The sequence below is a fragment of the Brassica napus genome, chromosome C2 (genome assembly GCF_020379485.1).
Source record: "Brassica napus cultivar Da-Ae chromosome C2, Da-Ae, whole genome shotgun sequence".
NCBI classification, from domain to species: Eukaryota; Viridiplantae; Streptophyta; class Magnoliopsida; order Brassicales; family Brassicaceae; genus Brassica; species Brassica napus.
The window spans coordinates 19,417,493-19,440,453 of NC_063445.1; the positions used below are offsets into that span (position 1 = coordinate 19,417,493).

The following is a 22,961-nucleotide window of genomic DNA, read 5'->3' on the forward strand; positions in this document are numbered from 1 at the left end:
ATTTTAGCAAGAAAACGCAATTTTGCATATTTAACGAAACATGATTTTGCGGTTTTGGTGGAAAAACGTGATTTTGCGGTGAAAAAACGCGATTTTACAAATTTGCGGAAAACATAATTTTTACAGTTTCGGTGGAAAACACGATTTTGCAAATTTATGGAAAAATGTGATTTTGCGGTTTTGGCGGGAAAACATTATTTTGCGGTTTTGGTGGAAGAGCGTGATTTTGCGGTTTTGGCAGGAAAATGGGATTTTGCAAATTTATGGAAAAACGCGATTTTGTGGTTTTGGCGGGAAAACGCGATTTTGTGGTTTTGGCGGGAAAATGCGATTTTGTGGTTTTGGCAGGAAATCACGATTTTGAGGTCTTGGAGGGGAAAACGAGATTTTGCGGTTTTGGCGGAAAAACGCGAGTTTACGATTTTGACAAGAAAACTTGATTTTATGGTTTTAGTGGGAAAATGTAATTTTGTAAATTTGGCGGAAAAACATGTTTCTTTTTATTTTCTGATTTTTAGTTTTTATTTTTTTCTCAACTTAAAAAAAACTCTATATTTTTAAGTTTATTGGACGTCCATGTCTAAATGGTTTTAGCCTATCTAATTTGGATTTAATGGGTTTCAGTCTAATTGGACAACTTTAAATTTTGGACTTAATATGGTCATACCATTTGGGTTTGGTCTTCGCTAACCCATGATCATTAAACCCATTTGACATTCCAACCTACGATAAATCAACTTTGAACGGAAAAAGTTGAAGTCTTTACCTTTGTAATTATTGGATTTTCAACTATAATTTGGAATAGCATCCTCAACACTAATAACGAAGCAACAAAACTGAGTCCGGCCACAAACATAGCAGATATATTAGGGTCAATCCACTAATCACCAATTAGTTTTAAGTTGAAACCTCATAATAAACTTGAATATAATATGTATTAGAACTCATATCCTAAATACCCAAATTCCTAATTAATATTAATCCTTCCGACCGGGTATAAAAGTCGTGATTAACCCTTCCGACCGAGTATAAAGATCGTGTTAAACTCGATCGACCGATATAAATGTTCTAAAGTTTCGAAATTTCTGGCCGATAAGAACTATCATTTCGAAGAGAGATATTAGGATATATATCCCGGAAATTCTAAAAGACCTTAAGTAATATATAAAGGATTAGAACCAATCCATTAATCACCAATTGGTTTTAAGTTGAAACCCCATAATAAACTCAAATCTAACAATATATAAACTTGACCAAAAACTAAAGCTTTATAATGATCCATTATTTGAAAACGTAAGCAACTTGATCCAAGTTAAATCCTAATTCCAATTTAAATCGAAAAAACCTGAATCATATGAAAGGTTATCATCAATTAGGTTTTGACGTTACTCTCGAATCATCAATAATCATCCATATGGTTGCTCTTTCTTTTCACTGTTCTTCAAAGCTCGAATTTTGACGACAAACTTTTTACAGAATCTTGTTTAATTTAATATAGGTTTAATCAAAGTGTTATGAACTAATTGGTTTGATTTAATTAAATCGGTCAACATATATGAGATTGTAAGCATGTCTTTATATTAAGTCACGACATAGTTAATAGGTCAAATTTTAAAATATGCCATAAAATTTCAAATAAAACTATGTTTTAATAGATTAGATATATCTATATTAATTTCTTTTAGAACCAATTATATATATGATTATATATCTTATTGTAAACCAAAAATGAAATTTTAAAGATAAAATTCTTACAATAATTGTTCTTTTTTGGCCTAAAAATCTCATTGACGATATATAAGGAAAGTTATATATATCTTGAATTGAACAATACTAGATCTTCTGTATTTATCTTTAAAGATCTATAATTATTAGTTAATTAAATATTAGATATTGCAATTCTTCATGTAGCATAACAATAACACAATGGCATTTGCGTTTGATTCATAAAGTGCCTTCGAGAGTTCCGATACAGGACGAAAGCAAGTACGAACCACTAGATTCGATCAGTGAGTACTTAAAGGCCAGGTTATTCTCTTTTTTTTTTTTTTTTTGCTTTTAACCTTTTAACCGTGGTTAAAGTGAAGTCATTAGGGTCAACGGGAAAAGGATATAAAAGTAAAACACACAAAAACAAAAAACCAATAACTAGTTGGAGTTAAGTCCGTGTACATATATATTGTAATAAGAAAGAACATTCAAGAATAAATATTCAACTTCCTTTTTTTTATTTTTCCTTCAATCAAAGCAGAATCTGTGAACCTCTCTAAAACCCTAATCAAGCTCTCCTCTCTAGCCTCCTCCTCCTCTTCACACAAAAGCTTCCTCCTTTATTCTCGCCGGATTGTCAGGATTCTCCTCGGTTCCATCTTTCTCTGCCGCCAGGTTTATTTTCTTGATCTGAATTCAGATTTGTGATTTTTTTTTTTTTCAATCTGATTGAAAGATTTAAACTTTTCTTTCTGGGGTTTTGATCTAGGGTTTTCGATTTGAATCTTTGATTGGTTCTTGTCTCCATCTGTTGGATCTCTAATTAGATTTATTTTTTTAAAGGTTAATTAACAGGACTATGGCTACCGAGGAAGGTGTACATGAGGCTCACCAAGTCTCTGAGGCTTTTGTGGTACAGTACTATCATATTGTCGGAAAGGTGACTCAAGAAGCTCATAAGCTTTATGTAGATGCTAGCGTTGTCAGCAGACCAGGTCCTGATGGTACCATGACCTCTCTCACATCCCTTGAGGTACTAACTCGTCTCCTCCTTCCATGCTCCTATTGCTTGTATCTGTGAAAAAAATCCTCTAATATATTTGAATGCTATAATTGTAAAGTAGTTAATGATTTTAATTATTGGTTTCTCATGCTTTAATGCTTTGTTGACTTGAGTTTAAGAGAGACTCTTGATTAGTATCTAATGCAAGAGACTTCGCATTGTGTTTTTTTTTTTTTATCATTATGGTTCCAGGCTATCGACAAGCATTTTCTTTCATGTGACTCTACTACATTCGAGGTGCTTAGTGTCGACTCTCAGTCTTCCTTGGAAGACGGGATTTTTGTTATGGTGATCGGTTTCTTGACCGGAGAAGACAACCTGAAGAGGAAGTTTTCACAAATGTTCTATCTGGCACGTCAAAACACTGCCTATGTGGTTGTTAATGACATCTTTCGTTATGTTGATGAAGTGTCCTCCACTCCAACAACTCTTCCAGCTGCTGTTGAATCTGGTAAGTCTTGTAACTTGAAAGATAGAGAGATAGAGAGATAGAGAGAGAGAGAGAGAGAGTATGTTCGTATCTTGATCTGAGTTGAGAACTATTTTGTAGTGCCAGAAACTGAGGTGGTGGAGCCTGTCCATGCTCCTGCTGAAGTAAAGAACGTTGCTGAAGTGAATACGGCTGTTGCTGAAGCTGCTACTCCGTTGGACAATGGGAGTGACAAGCACTCTGTTGAAAAATCTGTTACTGCTCAGAAACCTAAAGAGATAGCTGCTGATACAGCTGCTCCCCCGGTTGATGCGGGAAAGAAATCTTTTGCTGCAATGGTGAGTTTTCTTTTTGGTGGTTTTGCTCTTGCATGTGCCGTCTATGCAATGCTTATCTAACTAACCTGAGAAACAGGTTGCTTCAATGGCGAGAAGCTCTGCTCCGTTCCAAGTTAAAGCATCCCCGGTGGTTCAGAAACCTAAATACATGGCACCATCTAAACCCCGTGAGGCGGCTCCAGCACCTAAGGCACCTACTGTTGCTGCTAGTAAACGTGAAAGGAAAAACGACCAGAGGATTGTGGACGAGCCAGGTTAGAAGGAAGAGAATGAAATATCTCTTTTTTCTTGTCTTGTCTATTTTTGGATTATCAGATTGGTAATTGTTGTTTGGGTTTCAGGCACTTCGATATTTGTGTCAAACCTGCCAATGGATGCAATGCCGCCTCAGCTATATGAACTGTTCAAGGAGTTTGGTCCTATCAAAGAACATGGGGTTCAAGTCAGAAGCTCCAATGTAATGATCTTTTGATCTATCTTGTCTTTTTTTGTTGCTAGCTTTCTTTCATTGAAGAAACAATTCTAACGTTTTTCTTATGTGGTCTCAGGCTCGTGGAACTTGCTTCGGTTTTGTTGCCTTTGAAGCTGTTACCTCTGTCCAGAGCGTGCTTGAGGTAAATTATAAGTACCAGTTTCTTGTTTCCCTCGGAATCTTTTAATTATAACTCTGTCAAATCCATAGGCTGCCAAGAACAATCCCTTCAAGCTTGGAGACCGTAAGCTTCGTGTAAAGGAAAAGCAAGGCAAGCTTTCTCTTGCTTTAGACCAACCCTCTTATCTAAACAGTTGTCAGTTCCTTATGTGCAAGTCTGAAACTTCCTTTTGTTTTGTTTGCAGTTGAGTATGATGGAAGCAAACCGTCTGGTGGGAAAAGGACGGAGAATGGGTCTGCAGCAGATGGAAGCAAGACAGAGAATGGGTCTGCTGCAGATGCGGAAGATGACTTCAAGCCTATCAGAAGCCGTAGGAACAGAAGTGAGAAGAAGGGAAACGGTCAAAACGAGAAGAACAGTGTGCAAACAACACCAAAACCAAAAGCCTGATACTCGAGAAGAGTTCATATTTGCAGCAGCAGCCTTCTTAGAAAATCTATTATTCTAAACCTTGCAACAAGCTGAATTTTTTTTTTTTTTTTTTAACATTACAGATTCATCTTTCTTTGTTTTCTTTTTTACATGTCAGCACAATTTCTTCTTTTTACATCTTATTTTGTTTTCGTTTTCTTACTTGAACCTTATAATTTTTTGAAAAAAACAATAAATTTGTTACAAATGTGATAATCCACAGGACACTAAGCATCCTCTCATTGTTTCTGCTTTATCATCAGTACATATGTCACTTTGTCCTTGTCTTTATCTTTAAATGTTATTATCTTTAAATGTTACCGACATAGATTTCTATAAATAGAGAGGTTGTACTTGTTTATTTGAATAATCTGAATAAGATCAACTCTTCTTCTCCTCTTACGACCAAACTCTTCCTCTCTGTCTCCTTATCACTTTCTAACATACATATACAATAAATTATTATCTCTCACAACACGTTATCAGCACGAGACTCTGGCCAATTGAGGCTTATCAATCCGAAAATTCTTAAACCAGCAGAGGTAATGTTTAAATTTATGTATTTCAATATACTTAATTTATTTAAATTTTATTATTATTTCGGAGTGAGAGGCTGGACCTTCTTTATTTTTCGGGATGATAGGCGCTGCCTTTCCCGACTGATCGTTATGGTAGGTTATGCCTTCACGATCAGAGAAACACGTGGTAGGCTTTGCCTCCGTGAATTAAAAAAAAAGGTCAAAAATGGTAGACTAAGTCTCCTCGGACCTTGAAATAAGTAAAAGTCAAAATGGTAGACCATGTCTCCTCGGACTTTGAAAAATGATCAATATGGTAGTCTATGACTCCTCGGATCATGTGGTAGGCTGAGCCTCCCGATTTTATTTATGCTATTTAAATTCCTGCAATTTAAATTTATGCAATTTAAATTTATGCTTTTAATTTTTGCATTTAAATTATGCATTTAAATTCCCGTTTTTACTATATTTATAATATTATTCTATGAATACAGTTATCATGTCGAATTTGACAAAGCTCGAAATTAATGCCCTGGATATGACGGGAAATAATTATATGACCTGGGCAGTGGGTGCAAAGATGCACCTGAGAGGAAACAGGCTTTTGGAAACCATCGATAGTTCAAAAACGGTGTCGGATGAGAAAAAGGCTAAAACCATGATATTTTTACGACACCACATCCATGATGGTTTAAAGGATGAATATATTACGAAAGAGGATCCTTGTGACCTCTGGAAATCTTTAAAAGAGAGGTTCGATCACCAGAAATATGTGATCTTACCGAAAGCTAAACACGAGTGGATCCATCTCCGGTTCCAGGATTACAAAAGTGTTAGTGAATTTAATTCCGCGATGTTCGGAATTACTTCGAGGATGATGTTATGTGGAGAGAAAATAAGTGATTATGATATGATCGAGAAAACTCTCTCCACGTTCCATCCTGAAAATGTAATCATGCAGCAACAGTACCGGGTGAATGTATATACCCGTTACTCGGAGTTGATGCAAGTCCTCCTTGTAGCGGAGCAGAATAATCAACTCGTGACTTTAAACCATCAAGCTCGTCCCACTGGATCTGCTCCATTCCCTGAAGCGAATGTTGCATCATCCAGTTATGATAATAGAAGAGGACGAGGTCGTGGACGTGGTGGAAACCGTTATCATGGTCGTGGAAGAGGACGAGGAAAAAGATTTCGTCCCTATGATGAAAGAAATAATAAAGACTTCCACGAAAATGAAAGGAATGAAAAGGGCTAGGATGATAAAAAGCAAACACGAAAGGTTTGCTACAGATGCGGCATGAAAGGTCATTGGGTACGTAATTGTCGTACGCCAAAACATTTAGCCGATCTGTATAGAGAATCCCAAAAGGGAAAAGAGAAAGGAAGAGGTGAAACAAACTTCATCTCTGATGAACCTGGGCCATCCTTTCATGGTTTGAACGATGATACTCATCTCGACGTATCAGACTTTCTAGTTGAGCCAGAGAGTATCGATGAGTGATGTAGATCGATGTGATATAAATAAACTGTATTATAGTATCTATATCTTTTGTTGTAAGATATATGTTATGTTTGTCATGTTTGATGTTTAATAATATATGTTTTATGAATATTTTATATTCAGAAAATGCCAAACTTTGAGACTATGGATGGAGATCTGTGTTTGGCAGATAGTGCGTCAACGCACACGATAATTAAAGATAAGAAATATTTCTCCAGTCTCAAAATAAAAGATTACGCTGGAAGCGTAAGTACAATATCTGGTAATGCAAAGATTATTATGGGCTCTGGAAGAGCGAAATTTTCAATGCCAGGGGGAACAATATTTGAAATAAGTGATGCATTGTATTCCCCCGAGTCTCATAGAAACTTGTTAAGTTTTAAGGATATCCGAAGAAATGGATATCATATTGAGACTATGAGTAAAGATGGCATTGAATTTCTTTGCATTAAGTCCGAGAGGAAACATATATTGGAAGAGTTAAGAATGTTATCCTCTGGACTATATTGTACGAAAATAACCATGACTGAGTCCTATGCCGTGGTAAACATGAAGTTTACTGATACATTTAAGATTTGGCATGAGAGGCTAGGACATCCTGGTTCAGTCATGATGAGAAAGATAGTGCAAAATTTGAATGGCCATCCGTTGAAAAACGGAAAATTTTTGCAAACGGGCGAGTTTACATGTGATGCATGTTCTCAAGGAAAGCTTATAACTCGGCCATCACCAACAAAAGTAGGCAATGAATCACCAATGTTTTTGGAAAGAATACATGGTGATATATGTGGGCCGATCCACCCACCGTGCGGGCCGTTTAAGTATTTCATGGTATTGATTAACGCATCTAGTAGATGGTCAAGTGTGTCTCTTTTGACGATACGAAATACGGCTTTCGCAAAGTTCATTGCCCAGATAATAAAGCTGAGAACGTAGTTCTCAGAGTATGCCATTAAGAAAGTAAGGCTTGATAATGCTGGTGAATTTACATCACAAGCATTTGATGATTATTGTATGTCAATGGGGATTGATGTGGAACATCCAGTTCCCCATTTGCATACACAAAATAGCATGGCCGAGTCATTGATAAAACGGTTGCAGTTGATTGCAAGACCGTTAGTCTTGAGAACGAAGCTCCCAATTTTTGTATGGAGACATGCTATATTGCATGCGGCTGCACTGGTTCGGTTAAGACCGAGTGCATATCATAAGTACTCCCCATTACAATTGGCATCTGGGCAAGAGCCAGATGTATCCCATCTTCGTGTCTTTGGGTGTGCGGTCTATGTTCCGATAGCTCCGCCACAAAGAACAAAAATGGGCCCACAAAGGAGATTGGGAATATATGTGGGTTATATGTCACCAAGTATAATAAGATATCTGGAACCAGTATCTGGTGATATATTTACGGCAAGGTTTGCCGATTGCCATTTTAATGAGGATGAATTTCCAGCGTTAGTGGGAGGAATTGGTAAAATTCCTCAAGAGATTATATGGTGTACACCGTCGTTGTTACACCTTGATCCCCCTACGAATCAAAGAGAACTGGAAGTTCAGAAAATTGTGCATTTGCATAATTTGGCAAACCAGTTACCAGATGCGTTCACAGATACGAGAAGGGTGACGAAGTCATGTATACCCGCTGAAAATGTTCCATCAAGAGTTGATGTTCCTAAAGAACAAACTGATGGAAATAAAATGAAAGAACCTAGGGTTCAGTTAAAGAGGGGAAGGCCAGCGGGTTCTAAAGATAAAAATCTCCGAAAGAAAAAGAAATTGGATGAACAAAGTAAGGTTCTAGAAGAACCTGATATTGAAAGATGTCTGAAAGAAGACATAAATAGAAAGGTTCCAGAAGAACCTGATACTGAAAAATGTCTGAAAGAAGGTATAGATAAAGATGATCCAGATGACGAGAAGGGAACAGAAAAGTATGAGATTTCCATCAACTACGCCCGAGATGAAAAGTTATGGATCAGAAATAAGATAAAAGATGTTGATGGAATATTCTCCTTTTCTGTGTCCAAAGAAATCGATCATGAAAATGATGATCCCGATCCAAGGTCCATTTTGGAATGTCAGAAAAGACATGATTGGGAGGAGTGGAAGAAGGCCATTCAAATTGAATTACTCTCCCTAAATAAAAGAAATGTCTTTGGACCTATAGTCATAACGCCTGAGAACGTAAATCCTGTTGGGTATAAGTGGGTATTCGTGAGAAAAGTAAATGAGAAAAATGAAGTAACACGATATAAAGCCCGATTAGTTGCCCAAGGTTTTTCTCAGAGACCGGTAATTGATTTTGAGGAAACGTATTCCCCGGTAATGGATGCAATTACGTTTAGATTTTTGATGAGCCTAACGGCTTCTAAAAATCTTGAAATGCATCTCATGGACGTTGTGACTGCATATTTGTATGGATCGTTGGATAACAATATATATATGAAGCTCCCTGAGGGATTGAAAATGCCTGAAGCATTGAAAGAAAAATCCAGGGAGATTTGTTCGGTCAAGTTACAGCGATCACTTTACAGATTAAAGCAATCCGGACGCATGTGGTACAATCGCTTAAGTGAATATCTTTTGAGTAAAGGATATGTGAATAATGCGATATGTCCATGCGTTTTTATAAAGAAATCGTCATCTGGCTTTGTGATCATTGCTGTATATGTAGATGACCTGAACATAATTGGAACTCAAAAGGAGGTTGATGATGCTCGAACTCATATGAAAGAGGAGTTCGAAATGAAAGATCTCGGCAAGACAAAGTTTTGTCTTGGGCTCCAGATAGAGCATCTCCGAGAAGGGATATTTGTGCATCAATCAAACTATACGAAAAGGATATTGAAACGCTTTCGTATGGACAAAGGGACTCCTTTGAGTACTCCAATGATTGGTAGGTCTCTCAATGTTGAGAGTGATCCTTTTAGGTCCTGCGAAGATAGCGAGAAGATATTAGGTCCTGAAGTATCTTATATGAGTGCTATCGGTGGGCTTTTGTATCTTGCAAACTGTACCAGACCCGATATTGCCTTTGCTACTAACCTCTTGGCAAGATATAGTTCTGCTCCTACTCGCAGGCACTGGGACGGAATAAAGCATGTATTCCGTTACCTCCAAGGTACAATTGATTTAGGGTTAATGTATTTTAGAAAACCCGAGTTTGGTATGGTTGGTTTTGCAGATGCAGGATACCTATCAGATCCTCATAAGGCTCGATCGCAAACCGGTTATGTTTTTACAATTGGTGGAACCGCGATTTCTTGGCGGTCCCAGAAACAAACTCTGGTTGCGACATCTTCAAATTATGCAGAAACTATTGCGCTTCACGAAGCTTGTCGAGAATGTGTGTGGCTTCGGTCAATGATTCACCACATACAAGAATCAAGCGGAATGGTCAACGAGAAAGAGCCGACGAAAATATTTGAAGATAATTCAGCTTGTGTTGCTCAACTCAAGGAAGGCTACATTAAGAGTGATAGAACAAAGCACATCCCCCCAAGATTTTTCTCGTACATAAGAGAGCTCGAGAAAAATAAAGAAGTGGACATCGAATATGTACGATCATGCAGCAATCCAGCTAACTTGTTCACCAAAGCTCTTTCGACTACAATATTCCGAAAACACGTCTACTGTATCGGAATGCGGCATTTGCGTGACCTGTGAAGAAAAAGCTATGTCCATTATTTTCAGGGGGAGATTACGGCAGTGTACTCTTTTTCCCTTGTCATGGTTTTTGTCCCAACGGGTTTTTCCATGACTAGATTTTTAATGAGGCACTACGTAATACAAGATGGATGATCAAGGGGGAGTGTTACAAATGTGATCATCCACGTATGAGGACACTAAGCATCCTCTCATTGTTTCTGCTTTATCATCAGTACATATGTCACTTTGTCCTTGTCTTTATCTTTAAATGTTACCGACATAGACATCTATAAATAGAGAGGTTGTACTTGGTTATTTGAATAATCTGAATAAGATCAACTCTTCTTCTCCTCTTACGACCAAACTCTTCCTCTCTGTCTCCTTATCACTTTCTAACATACATATACAATAAATTATTATCTCTCACAACAAAATTAAATTTTTAACCATTGTTGGAAGGGTATTTGTATCCAACAGTTTGAAATCAAAGTATCATCAAACCTCTGCATCAATATATTTCAAAACTCTTTCAGATGGTGTTAATGGGCCGGACCTCGTTAATAATAAGAGGGAAGGGCCGGGCCTCGTAAGTGCTTCGTCTTCTTCTTCTGAACGAGTAGAAGTGGGGGAGGGAGATTCAGTAGAACGTAACTGGTAATCAACTCACATATTATTGGATTCCGTACCACTCTAAACCCTAGATTCCGATCTCTCTCTCTCTGTTTTCTTTGCTACCTCTTCGTTTCTGTGGCAGATCGAGAGAGAGAGAGAGAGAGAGAAAGAGAGATTCGTCGATTTGTGAAAACCCAATCGTATAAATTGAAGAGTTGATTCGTATCGAAATCAGGAGTATGTCGGACTGGCAAGTCAAATACAAGAGCACTGTGAAGGATCGAGGAGCTCGTGGAATCCTCAAATTAGTATGAATCTATCTATTTCTCTCTTTGGCTTAGTTTCTTTGGTTTGGTGAATTGCTTGCTTACTTTATATAATTTTGGCAGAGGGAAGGGATGCTGCTCTTCGTTCCAAATGATCCCAACTCTGATTCAAAGCTTAAAGTCCTTACTCCCAACATCAAAAGTACTCTTCTTTACACATCATTTATGAATAACATGTCCTTCGTTTCTTAGTGATCACTGTTTATTATTTCCTTCAATTTCTCATTGGTCAATTTTTCAGGTCAAAAATATACTAAAGAAGGATCAAATAAACCTCCTTGGCTCAATCTCACCAACAAGCAGGTTTCTTTTTGCTTACCCTTTTGTTGTGTAAGGCTGTAAAGTTCCCTTATGTCATTGAAGCTTCCTCAATTTTTTGAATATAGGCAAGGAGTCATATCTTTGAGTTTGAAAATTATCAGGACATGCATGCTTGCCGTGCTCTCATCAGTACGCTTCATCTTCCATCCTCTTCTTTTAACTTTTAATTAAATCTAACCTTTTTTTTTTTTTTTACTATGAGCAGCTAAGGCCCTAGCCAAATGTGAAGAGGAGCCAAATAAACCAGCTGCTGTCTTGACGTCTGCTGAGCAACTCAGTATTGCTGACTTGGAGCTACGCTTCAAGGTTCTTCGAGAAAATAGGTGTGTAAATGATTCATAACCATTAGGTTGATTTTTTTTCCCGGTTTAAAGTTTAATCAGGACTTGAGTAACGTACATATAATCTGAAGTGAGTTGCAGAGATTGCATAAGGAATTTGTGGAAACTAAAGTCTTGACTGAAGATGAATTCTGGGCTACAAGGAAGGTTGCTTCTTTGTGGTTTCCTTTAGTTTTTCAATCTTCTGTTCTTGTGGTTACCGACTTTCTTCATTGTAGAAACTACTGGGTAAAGATTCTATCAGAAAGTCGAAGCAACAGGTCGGACTGAAGAGCATGATGGTTTCCGGCATCAAACCTTCTACTGATGGGCGGGTATATTACATAATTCTCTCTACCCCTTCTTGGAAGTTATCCTTTCCAGTTAAATGCTCATGTAGGAAAGAAATAATGCATACCATATCGTCTTTGGCTCAATTAGTTCCATTTGTTGTTGTATATCATGTAACATTTCATCTGGCTTACTAACCACTTTCTTTTCTTTTCTGTCAGACTAATAGAGTGACATTCAACTTAACCTCCGAGATAATTTTTCAGGTAACCTCTTTGGTTCACTATATTTGTCATTGCTGTAAGTGCAATAAGTTTCGGAATCCTAATCGAAGCTGGATTGGGATAAGTTTATATGGTGAATGGGGTTAAAGTTGCAATTGGGAGTACATTAGGGCTGAAATTCATAAATAGATGTTCAGGTTGCAACATGTGTTTCCAATTGAAAGCTAAACGCGAGATATGAAATAGCATTTCACTTTACCTTCTATTTTGAGTTCGTTTGATCTATAAACATTTAGAAAGAATCTTCAGTGCTGTTTTATACACGCGACTGTCCTTTCCTCATATACTATCTTCGTTACGCTTTCAGATTTTTGCTGAGAAGCCGGCTGTTCGGCAGGCATTCATAAATTATGTTCCGAGTAAGGTAGCAAAGACTTCAACACTATCCCAATCTTTGTTTATAGGTTTAATCATCAGATAGGACGAGTCTTGACTAGCTTTGGTAGCTATTTTCCTACGCCAGATGACAGAAAAAGACTTCTGGACAAAATATTTTAGAGCAGAATATCTTTACAGCACCAAAAATACAGCGGTAGCTGCAGCAGAAGCTGCTGAGGACGAGGAACTCGCTGTCTTTCTGAAGCCTGATGAGATATTGGCTCAGGAAGCTCGTCAAAAGGTTATCTCTTTTCTACATATAAAATCATTTCCATCTAAATTTTATTGAGATGAAAACATTTATGGCACATCCATTTGATTTGAATGTCGTGTCTTGTAGATCAGACGGGTTGATCCAACTCTTGACATGGAGGCTGACCAGGGAGATGACTACACTCATCTTATGGTAAGCCAACTACCACTACATGAGATGGGAGGTTTGGATAACTTCCACCTCAGTGCGGATCAAGGGTTGTTGAAACAAAAAAAATTAAAATGACTGGCACAGCTATATATACGTCGATATATTGTCTCACCCTATTAGATGGGAAGAACTGGGCTCTAGTGATCTATAATATTTGCTGTGGAAATTTTGATATTTACAGTTGTACTGTATCATATTACCCTATGTTGTACTTATTGTTAATTACCCGTAACACAGGACCACGGGATCCAGCGAGATGGCACCATGGATGTTGTTGAACCTCAGAATGGTCAGTTTAGAAGATCACTTTTGCAAGATCTTAATCGTCATGCTGCTGTTGTATTGGAAGGCAGGAACATTGGTAAACACCTCTATGCACCTCTCCTTCGATACTTTCTTCTTACGTTTTTCACGGTAGCTAGTTTACTAAGTGTAAGCATGTGTATTGGCCTTTTGACTTTAGTTATTGGTGGTCAGTATACAATGATGCTCACTTATATTCTCTTAAATTGGAAATCAGATGTTGATTCAGAAGATACAAGGAGTGTTGCAGAGGCGCTCGCACGGGTTAAACAAGGTTTGCTGTTACATTCTGCTTTTGCTTTCTTCTGTGCTGATCCATGACCAATGCCATACTTAATATTCGTCTGACCTCACTATCTATCTCTGTTACCCCTGGTAGTAAGCAAAGCTGATGGTGAAACCACTAAAGACGCTAATCAGGAGAGATTGGCGAGAATGTCCCGGGTGGCTGAAATGGAGGATCTTCAAGCACCGCAAAATTTCCCGTTAGCACCGCTCTCTATCAAGGTTCGTCTCTTTCAATAAAAGGTTTTCACTGTTGATCATAGATTCTGATTTACCCTTTCTTCTTTGGAATCAGGACCCTCGTGATTACTTTGAATCTCAACAAGGAAACGTCGTCAATGAACCTAGAGGAGCAGGGACATTAAAGAGAAATGTTCATGAAGCTTACGGATCGTTAAAAGAATCCATTTTGGAGATTAGAACGAAAGGGTTAAGTGATCCGTTGATTAAACCTGAAGTTGCCTTCGAGGTGCTGTGCTGACTTAAAGAAACCATGGCTTATTCACATATTCCTTCGTTTCCTAGACTAAAAATGTCTATCACCATTCAGGTTTTCAGGTCATTAACCCAAACTATCTCCACCGCCAAAAATATTATCGGGAAGAACCCGCGAGAGAGCTTTCTGGACAGATTGCCGAAGTCCACTAGAGACGAGGTTTTACATGTAAGTTTCTAATATATTCCAATGTCCAAATCAACAATAAGCTTTGTATTCTGTTGTCCAATCAAATGCATCGTAAGTCTTACCTTTTCTTTTCATCTGCAGCATTGGACATCAATACAAGAATTACTTAAACATTTTTGGTCATCTTACCCGATAACAACCACATATCTTCATACCAAAGTAATGTTCTTTCTATCTCACAATCTCTTAAACCAAGAATTTGCTATATACGTATATTCCTGAGCTCTCTCAGGAAAGATTCAAACTTAAGATTCAAACTTACCTTACAGATGTTATATTGTATTTATGCAGGCAGGGAAGCTGAAGGATGCAATGTCCAATAGTTATTCACAACTCGAGGTAAGCTATGAAATAAGAACCTTGGAGTAATCCGTTAGAACAGTAGTTTACTAATATCTCAATACCAATGCAACACAAACATGAAATTGAATCGGTAGTTTAAGCGTATTGCATATAGTCTAGTGTGTACTGTTTCCTTGATATTAAACCGTGCAATTGGACTCAGGCAATGAAAGAGTCGGTGCAATCCGAACTCCGCCATCAGCTTTCTCTACTAGTTCGTCCAATGCAACAGGTTAGCTTCTTCCAGTGCCTACTTAGAACAGCTTACATATATCTAAACTTGCATTGTAATCCAGTTTATGAATTTGTATAAACCTATTTTTCTCTGCCAGGCTCTTGATGCTGCGTTCCAACACTACGATGCTGACTTGCAGAGAAGAGCCGCTAAGAGCGCCAGAGGTAGCGCCGGCGAAGCAAACGGGTCTGTTTAGAAGATGAACAAAACGTCTGCAAGATTTTTGTTTTGTTTCATCAGCCTTTGTTGCTGTTTTCGAGATTTTTCATTTGTTGTGATTTTGTCCAGCCACTGGAACTACAACAAAGGCGTTATTATTGTATAATGAAGACTTTATTGTACTTGGCAAGAACAAAGAGAGTTTCTTTGGCGTACAGATTCTCAAAGGACTTTGATTGTAAATCCAATTTGAGATTATTTTTCTACTTTCCTATGATTTTGTTCCTTTGCGAATCAATCACCTTTAAGAAAATAAATAAACTCTAAGATGGGTTTCTGGTCTAATGTTGCGTTAATCAAATATTACATAAACAAAGAATGATATGCATTTGTAATAACATAAAAAGCAAGGTGATTAGCATCTTACTTCCAAAAAAGTAATCAGTATAGAGCAATTTAAATCAACAATTATGCGAATGTTTTCCCCCTCTATAATCTGCAGGGTTTGGATTGCAAAAGCTTTACACGTCAACGATTTTGCTTAGATCTGATTCCATTCCTTTCTCCATCTTATTATTACCTAACCTTTTTTCTTATAAAATGGGTCAACGTTGCTTATCTTTTTTCAAATACAATTTTAGAACTAGTTTTCTAATTTCTTATAGCATTAGCGCGTAACTATATAGGAGATGGCTACAATAATTTACAGTTTAAGAGGATAAAAAGGTAGAATATCATCTTAGAATGTTAAGAATTCTTTTCGACAACTGGTGATTTGTGAATGTATTCATAGTGTTAGTTTCTAATGCTGTAGTCCTAATCTATTCTTTTTTTTTTTTATAGCAATCAAAATCTATCCAAGAAAATTATATTCACAAAATAATGTGGAACAGAAAATAGTAGAATCTATCATCCTCGCATATTTTAAAACATTTAGAATCCGACCCATTAATGGCATAGAATCTGTTCAGTTTATGATTATTATGGCAAAACCCTTCATATAAACTATATGGGACTCAAAGATACTCGTATGCGTTTCAACCATGGATGCTATAGAATGTGAGATTACAAAAGATTATTCTACTTACTATGATGGTGTGATTATGATCAAGCTTCAGCTATTAATAATTTTGTACGTGTTCCACGGTGGTCAGCGACGGCTAACAAAGGTGGGCTTTTACGACAACACAGTGCTGGTCATTTTATTCACTACAAGGCTCCCTTGAGTCCCAAGGCGGCGGCTGAGGAAGTTGTTCAAGTGTTTCCGAGATGGAAACCAAATCGCATTACACAAATGGATGCATCATTCTGAAATCATTACATAACACAAAAGTTAGTTTTCACCTTGTCGGAACCTGAAAGGCCCATTTGCTTGGTTATGAAGATTTAAACTTAACCAAATGTTACTTAGAAACAGTGTTGTTTTGATTCATTACAGGGTCTAGCAAGGAAGCAAAAAGCTTACAACGGCAACAACATAGATCCCCTAATACTCTCTCTTCATTTATCCCTTTTATGTCTTAAAGAGTTTTAGATCAGACAACATATGTTTTGTCTGAATCTGAGTTAACATTTTGTAAGCAACACATGTCTATCAGTTTACAGATTTAAGAGAATCACATTGATGATGCATATGGTGAGTACCGAGTAGAGTTAGTACACAGATGAAAAACCTCCTAGTCTGAAAATAAGCAAACAGACTTAAAAACAAAAAATACAAAAAGCTACAAAGCTTCTAATAGCTACTACACACTTGTGTTTTGCTGCTGTATCACAATCTAGAAGGGTGGATTCGTTTCAGTTGTTTAACAGCTTGTTTCATCGTCGGCCTTATCGAGAGGCTATCAACCGTGCATTTGAGTGCTAAATGCAGAACCTCGACCAGATCATCCTGAGGACCAGTCTCCCACAGTCCCTTGGTGAAAACCTCCTTAGCTTTGCCTTGACTCAGCATCATATGCGCCCACGAGACAATGTTGAATCCATTCTCGTGAGACGAGAAAGAAGGATCCAAAGCTCGCTTATCCGATATAAGCTCCAAGATGACAATACCGTAGCTGTAAACATCTGCTTTCTCCGAGACACGGCACGTCATCGCGTATTCCGGAGCAACGTAACCAAACGTTCCAGCCACTCCTGTCGTGACATGAGACTGCGAAGCCCCCAAGAGTTTAGACAGCCCAAAATCAGATAGATAAGCGTTGTAGTTGTTGTCCAAGAGTATGTTACTCGGTTTGATGTCTCTATGCAGGACTTTAGGCGAACACTGTTCGTGTAGATAAGCGAGAGCACGGGCCACATCGAGAGCAATCTTGTGAAGGACCTTCCAGTCGAGAGCAGACTTGGATCTTTCTTTGATGAAGTCTTCAAGGTTCCCTCCGGACAAGTAGTTGTAGATAAGAAACATCTCTGTCTCGCTCGCGTGGTAACCTATTAGCATTACCAGATTCGGATGCCTAACCATTTCGAGAGCTGAGATCTCGGCGTGGAACTGTTGGTCCCCTTGGAACCTACCAATGGAGAGTCTTTTAACAGCGAAGACATTGTCAGGAGAGACAACGGCTTTGTATGTGGAACCGAACCCACCGTGACCGATGCAGTTTGAGTTGCAGAAGTAGCCAGTGGCTCTAACGATGCTCTCGTAGGTCAGAGGGATACCATTGTCCACAAAGACTTTGATCTCCTTTGGTTCCACTACTTGAACTTGAGAGTTACGTTTGCCTTTTCTAGTGTAGATGAACAAGACAACGAGGACGAGAAGGACAAAGACTATGACTGAAGCCGACACGATGGAAGCAATCTCGATAGGGTACAAACCGGTTTTGTCTGAAGAATCTGAGCTTGGACTCGCTTCGTTCTCTGAATCTTCTTCTTCTTCACCGTTATGACTCATGAGTTTCCTGACAGCATCGCGTGAGAATCTCTGAACCCTAAAGTCGTTGCCTTGAAGGTCAAGGATCTCTAACCTCTTCAACCCCCAGATCTCCTTTGGAACTTGGCCTCCAAGATTGTTGAAAGCAAGAGATAAAACCCTAATCTCAGAGAGGCTTCCGACCACCGGAGAGATCTCGCCGCCGAGTCTAGTCTCGTCGAGGATTAGAGAGACGACTCTGAGATCGGAGTTGCAAGAGACACCGAACCAAGAACAGTGGTTGGAGATGTTCGGATCCCACCTAGACAGAACACCGTGTGGATCGGAGAAGCTACTCTTCAACTCCAGAAGAACAGTTGCGTCGTGGAAAGGTTTGAGTTTCCGAGAAGATGAAAACGCAAACAGATTCAGAAGCAGCAAGAACAAAGCAAGGAGCGTTTTCTTCATTTCTCCCACCAGAGAGAGAGAGAGAGAGAGAGAGAGTTAGAGAGAGATGAACGGCAAAAAACGCAGGATGATAATCAAAGCCCTGATTTTTCGATTTACCCTTTTTTCAGAAACATAAAATCAAATAAAAAGTTTTTTAAGTCTTTTGTAGATTTTTGATCTCTCTCTCTCGAAATTCAAGTTGCAAAAGATGAAAGTTTCTTTACTCTAAAAGAAAACGACAATTTAAAAAGAAAACAAAAATATTTATTGGCTCAATAATCAATACAAAAGAAAAAAGTTAGTTGACGTATTGGAAACAGTCAAACGAGTATATGAACTTCGAGGAAAAGAAGAAAAAAGAATGATAAAACAAAGTCTAAAAATCTACTAAAAAGCTTAGCTTTCAAAAAAATATATATTTTTTAATTAGGAATTTTTTTCAAAACACACTACTTTACTAAAGATCTAAAGTTTTTCTTTGATAGATGTTAAAATATATATATTTTTAAAAATGGTGATGTTATATTTTTAATAAAATAAAAATGTAAATGTTTGAGAGATAGATAGATAGCGTTTCACTTTCAGGCGTGTCTCTCTCGGTTTTATTGTCGTTGTCATTACAGACTTTAGAGAGAGAGAGAGGGGTAGGGAGTAGGACCCAGGAGAAGTCAATTGTCTGTGATGTTATATTTAAGGAGGGTCTCCACATGGCTGCTTCTAGTTTGACCAGCCAGGCTAAGTGTGGGACCTACCCTTTTTAATTGATCCATGAATGATTAGATTCCGAAAATCGTTTTAACGATCGTCACGGGTTTTTTTAAGTAGACGTGTCTTCCTCTGTGTATCTACGTCATAACGACGTTTATTTTACGTCAGGAACAAGGCCCCATTAGTGTTTTTTTTTGTCAAGTCTCTTTAGCTAAAAGAAAAAAAACACAGAGGTGAGCAGAGAGTACTATTCTTTTTTTTTTTTTGTAACATGAAATTTAATAGGGTTCAGAGAGCAGGAACATTTACAACTGAAGCATGAAACAGATGATTCCAGAGACATGCTCGACGATACAACAAAAGTAGAAAGCATTATGAAACATGAAAGCCTATAAGAGATGATTGTTCCCAAGAACAACTAATAGTGGAAATCGACGTTGATACACCAATAAGAAGCGGCTGGACTGTTGCCCGATAAGAGTACTAATCTAGAAACTAAAGAAGAGGAACAATAAGGAAAGCAATATTAACCAATTTATGAGATGTTTTGTACTTAGTTTCTGCTCTTCACTTCCTCTCATCATCTTCTTCGAAGTAACTGTATGCAGCAACACACAAAGCAAAAATTCGGTCATCAAGCTAGCTTTATGTTATGAGGGCCCATTTCCATAATGGGTTAGAGAGGTTAATGGGTTAGTTTACGGCATGAGTCATGTGTGGCATATTTAACCTAAGACATTAGTAGTATATAAGGAGAGGGGGATAAGAGGAGAGGGCTTTATCTAGAAATTATAAATCAATTGTTCCAGTACTCCTGTCCGGAAAAAAAAAATTCTCAGATACTCCTGTCCGAAGCTACCCGGATTAGAAAATAGATAAATTTTTAATTAAATCCGAAAAATTATTAAAAGACCACGGAACTAACAGAAATTTGCATATTTACAACCCAACCAGTACCATTTCGCGGACCATCCAGACCCGATCCATAAAATTCGGATCTCTTTCTTCATAACTTTCGAAAACCTTGTACGACTTGGTGTAATTGTAAATCTTGGTGTAACTGTACATCGTATAAGACTGCGACTAATATAGACTGTATCAATTACAAAGTTATTCTAAATTGAACTAAGTCACACTTTTTTATTTGCAAAGTTCAACTAGTTTTGATTGTATCTTTTACATTTGCATTATGTTCTTTTACATTTGCATTATGTTCTTTTATGGAGACAGTGTTGTTAATGATATATTTATTGAAGTTAAAATAAATAAAGATTACTTTATAAAGAAAAACTAGAGACATTATATTATATGAAATGTATTTTACATAAACCTAGTAAAAGTAGATAAAAAGTACATGCCATAACTCATAAACACACAGCTAATCTTTAATTGGCCAATGGCCAGCGGTCAAGTGAATATCATTGCAGAAGTCCCAAGCTGCACATTGCCAGAAACAACGATTGCATGTCCACCGTGTTCTAGATCCATCTAAGGAGACTACAAACACTGGTTCTATTACTGCGGAGCACCAACAATCATGTGAGACGCTGGAATTTATTCTTTCCAGTAGAGACATAAACACCTTAGGTTTTTCGTAACCCCAATGGCCTGAGGATACCGAAGTCGTGATCATGTAAATTCATCTGATCAACAAATTCACGACTAAAACTAGGATAGTTGTGAACAAATCCTCTAGCATCAACACTAAACGCTAAGTTCAGTATTCCATCTACATACTTGGCCCACAACAATCCTCTCTCACCAGCAAGACGGATTTTTTCCCTTCCTTCATCAAGTAAATGGAGGACGAAGAACTCATACATACCTCGGATGTAGATGGCCTCTAGATTACCGGCTTGGTAGCACCTAAGCCTGAATGTCCTTAAAGCATTAGCCTCATCAATCCAGTCATTCAAGTTAAAGAGACCTGTAGATCGGTAGAAGTATTCTTCTCTGCCAATTTGATTGAACCCAGAGAAAGCAATTCTTGCACTACCGAAGTCTCGGAGATGGCTTGTTGCTACCTCTAAGAGAATCTTATGAAGCATGGAAGGAGGGAGAGAGCCAAGTTAAAGTTCGACATGGAGAGATATTTGTTTAATCAAGTAAATGGAGAGATTTTCGTTTTACTTATTTGGAGAAGGTGATAAACCCTTTTATAATGGGGGTGATCCTCTAACCGAAATACACGTAGTATGGAAGTTCAACTGACGTGTAGAGAAAAGTATAAACTGAGTATTTATTACCCCACTTAAGTTCAAGTTGTAACTCTTCCATTTAAGGGGAGACGGCGCGACGAGACACGAGTTCAGAAGACACGACTTCTCTCTCCTACAGTTGCATCTCTTGGAATTGGAACTGGAACTTTGTATAACTTTAACTTATTAAGATATAACAATGCATAAGTAAGTGAAACTAAATGATTTAGACTGTCTAAATTTATGAAACTAAGAAAAACGTAACAATTTATATTGTATAAATATTTGAAACTATGTAAAACTTAACGAAATTTAGATAGTATGTTGTTATATTTTGGAAGATATGATCGGTATCCAAAAATTATTATACTTAGTGGATATATTTAATGACAGAAACTAGCAGTATAGGAGATAATAAATGTAAAAGTGAATATTTAGTTTGAGAAAAATCCTATAATTAATGATTCAAGCAGTGGCGTGTCCATTTAAGGGTGATTTGATAGACTCCCTGATAAAGCAAGACTTCTCTCACACGCCTTCTGACTGCAACAGTCGCATGTCTGGAATTTGGAAATTTGTATAACTTTAATTTATTAAGATTTATAACTATGTATAAGTAAGTGAAAGTGAGTTATTTAGATTGTCTAAATTTATGAAACTAAGAAAAACGTAACAATTTAGATTGTATAAATATTTGAAACTATGTAAAACTTAACGAAATTTAGATAGTATATTTTTATATTTTGATAGTAATGATCAGTATCCAAAACTTATTATACTTAAGGATATATTTAATGACAAAAACTAGCAGTATAGGAGATAATAAATGTAAATGTTAGTATTTAGTTTGAGAAAAAACATGTAATTAATGATAATGATGGACTCCGCGAAATAACTGCCCGTCTCGCATGAAAAAGTCTCTTATAATAATAATTACACTTGCATTTAAACACCACAACACTACACCGTCTACAATCATCATTACCATTGCATTTAAACTCCACCACAGTAAGTTAAATCGTCTCCTTCAGTCCGGATATAAAATTTCTCCGCAAAATTCACCAAAAAGAAAAGCAAAGAAAGGATTCATCATCTCCTCTCTTAACAAACAAGATGACACACTACAATAAACTTTCTGCAGTTTCTTATAACCCCAAGATCACGTCTTGGCGTTTCAGAGTCAAAATACACAGGATCTACCCTTTCTATTCCTATGTTACCAGCAGTGTACCTTTCTATAAATATGTCCTAGCAGATGAAGAGGTACGTGTTAAATCATCATCTATCGAGTTTCTAATAACATGTAACCGTGAAAAATAAAAACTTGATCCTTGTACTTTATTTATGTAGGGAACCAAGATGGAGATGATCATTTATTGGAATTCTGATAGGTTTCGAGGCCTAGAGAAGCAAAAGGGAAAATGGGTGGAAATCTTTTGAGTAAAAGTTAACTGTTCCTATCTAGGTTTCCAGACAACTAACTCTCGGTTCAATCTATCTGCTACGCGCAATAC

General features: G+C 37.4%; 5 protein-coding genes across 5 annotated transcripts; 3 read left to right on the forward strand and 2 right to left on the reverse strand.

Annotated features, from left to right (window-relative positions):
• The first annotated feature begins 2,173 nt into the window (after positions 1 to 2,173).
• Positions 2,174 to 4,847, forward strand: LOC106354486 (nuclear transport factor 2-like). Its single transcript, XM_048746900.1, has 9 exons — positions 2,174 to 2,385; positions 2,554 to 2,743; positions 2,966 to 3,224; positions 3,324 to 3,541; positions 3,618 to 3,795; positions 3,883 to 3,998; positions 4,090 to 4,155; positions 4,224 to 4,284; positions 4,379 to 4,847. The coding sequence occupies exons 2-9, from the start codon at positions 2,570 to 2,572 to the stop codon at positions 4,582 to 4,584; spliced, it is 1,278 nt and encodes a 425-aa protein (XP_048602857.1). The 5' UTR covers positions 2,174 to 2,385; positions 2,554 to 2,569; the 3' UTR covers positions 4,585 to 4,847.
• Positions 4,848 to 5,703: 856 nt separating this feature from the next.
• On the forward strand, positions 5,704 to 6,381 carry LOC106355995. The gene has a single exon (XM_013795846.2). It carries the CDS (start codon positions 5,704 to 5,706, stop codon positions 6,379 to 6,381), a length of 678 nt encoding a protein of 225 aa, XP_013651300.2.
• A 4,518-nt stretch (positions 6,382 to 10,899) lies between these two features.
• On the forward strand, positions 10,900 to 15,517 carry LOC106354485 (general transcription and DNA repair factor IIH subunit TFB1-1). The gene is made up of 20 exons (XM_013794430.3): positions 10,900 to 11,195; positions 11,277 to 11,355; positions 11,455 to 11,516; positions 11,600 to 11,663; positions 11,740 to 11,857; positions 11,947 to 12,022; positions 12,094 to 12,189; positions 12,367 to 12,411; positions 12,737 to 12,793; positions 12,893 to 13,048; positions 13,148 to 13,213; positions 13,469 to 13,592; positions 13,752 to 13,808; positions 13,914 to 14,041; positions 14,115 to 14,288; positions 14,370 to 14,483; positions 14,586 to 14,663; positions 14,796 to 14,843; positions 15,010 to 15,078; positions 15,179 to 15,517. The coding sequence occupies exons 1-20, from the start codon at positions 11,127 to 11,129 to the stop codon at positions 15,275 to 15,277; spliced, it is 1,779 nt and encodes a 592-aa protein (XP_013649884.1). The 5' UTR covers positions 10,900 to 11,126; the 3' UTR covers positions 15,278 to 15,517.
• Positions 15,518 to 16,836: 1,319 nt separating this feature from the next.
• Positions 16,837 to 18,773, reverse strand: LOC106354484 (probable LRR receptor-like serine/threonine-protein kinase RPK1). The gene has a single exon (XM_013794429.3). It carries the CDS (start codon positions 18,557 to 18,559, stop codon positions 17,012 to 17,014), a length of 1,548 nt encoding a protein of 515 aa, XP_013649883.1. The 5' UTR covers positions 18,560 to 18,773; the 3' UTR covers positions 16,837 to 17,011.
• Positions 18,774 to 20,832: 2,059 nt separating this feature from the next.
• Positions 20,833 to 21,297, reverse strand: LOC106355994. The gene has a single exon (XM_013795845.1). The coding sequence runs from the start codon at positions 21,295 to 21,297 to the stop codon at positions 20,833 to 20,835; it is 465 nt and encodes a 154-aa protein (XP_013651299.1).
• Between the last annotated feature and the right edge of the window lie 1,664 nt (positions 21,298 to 22,961).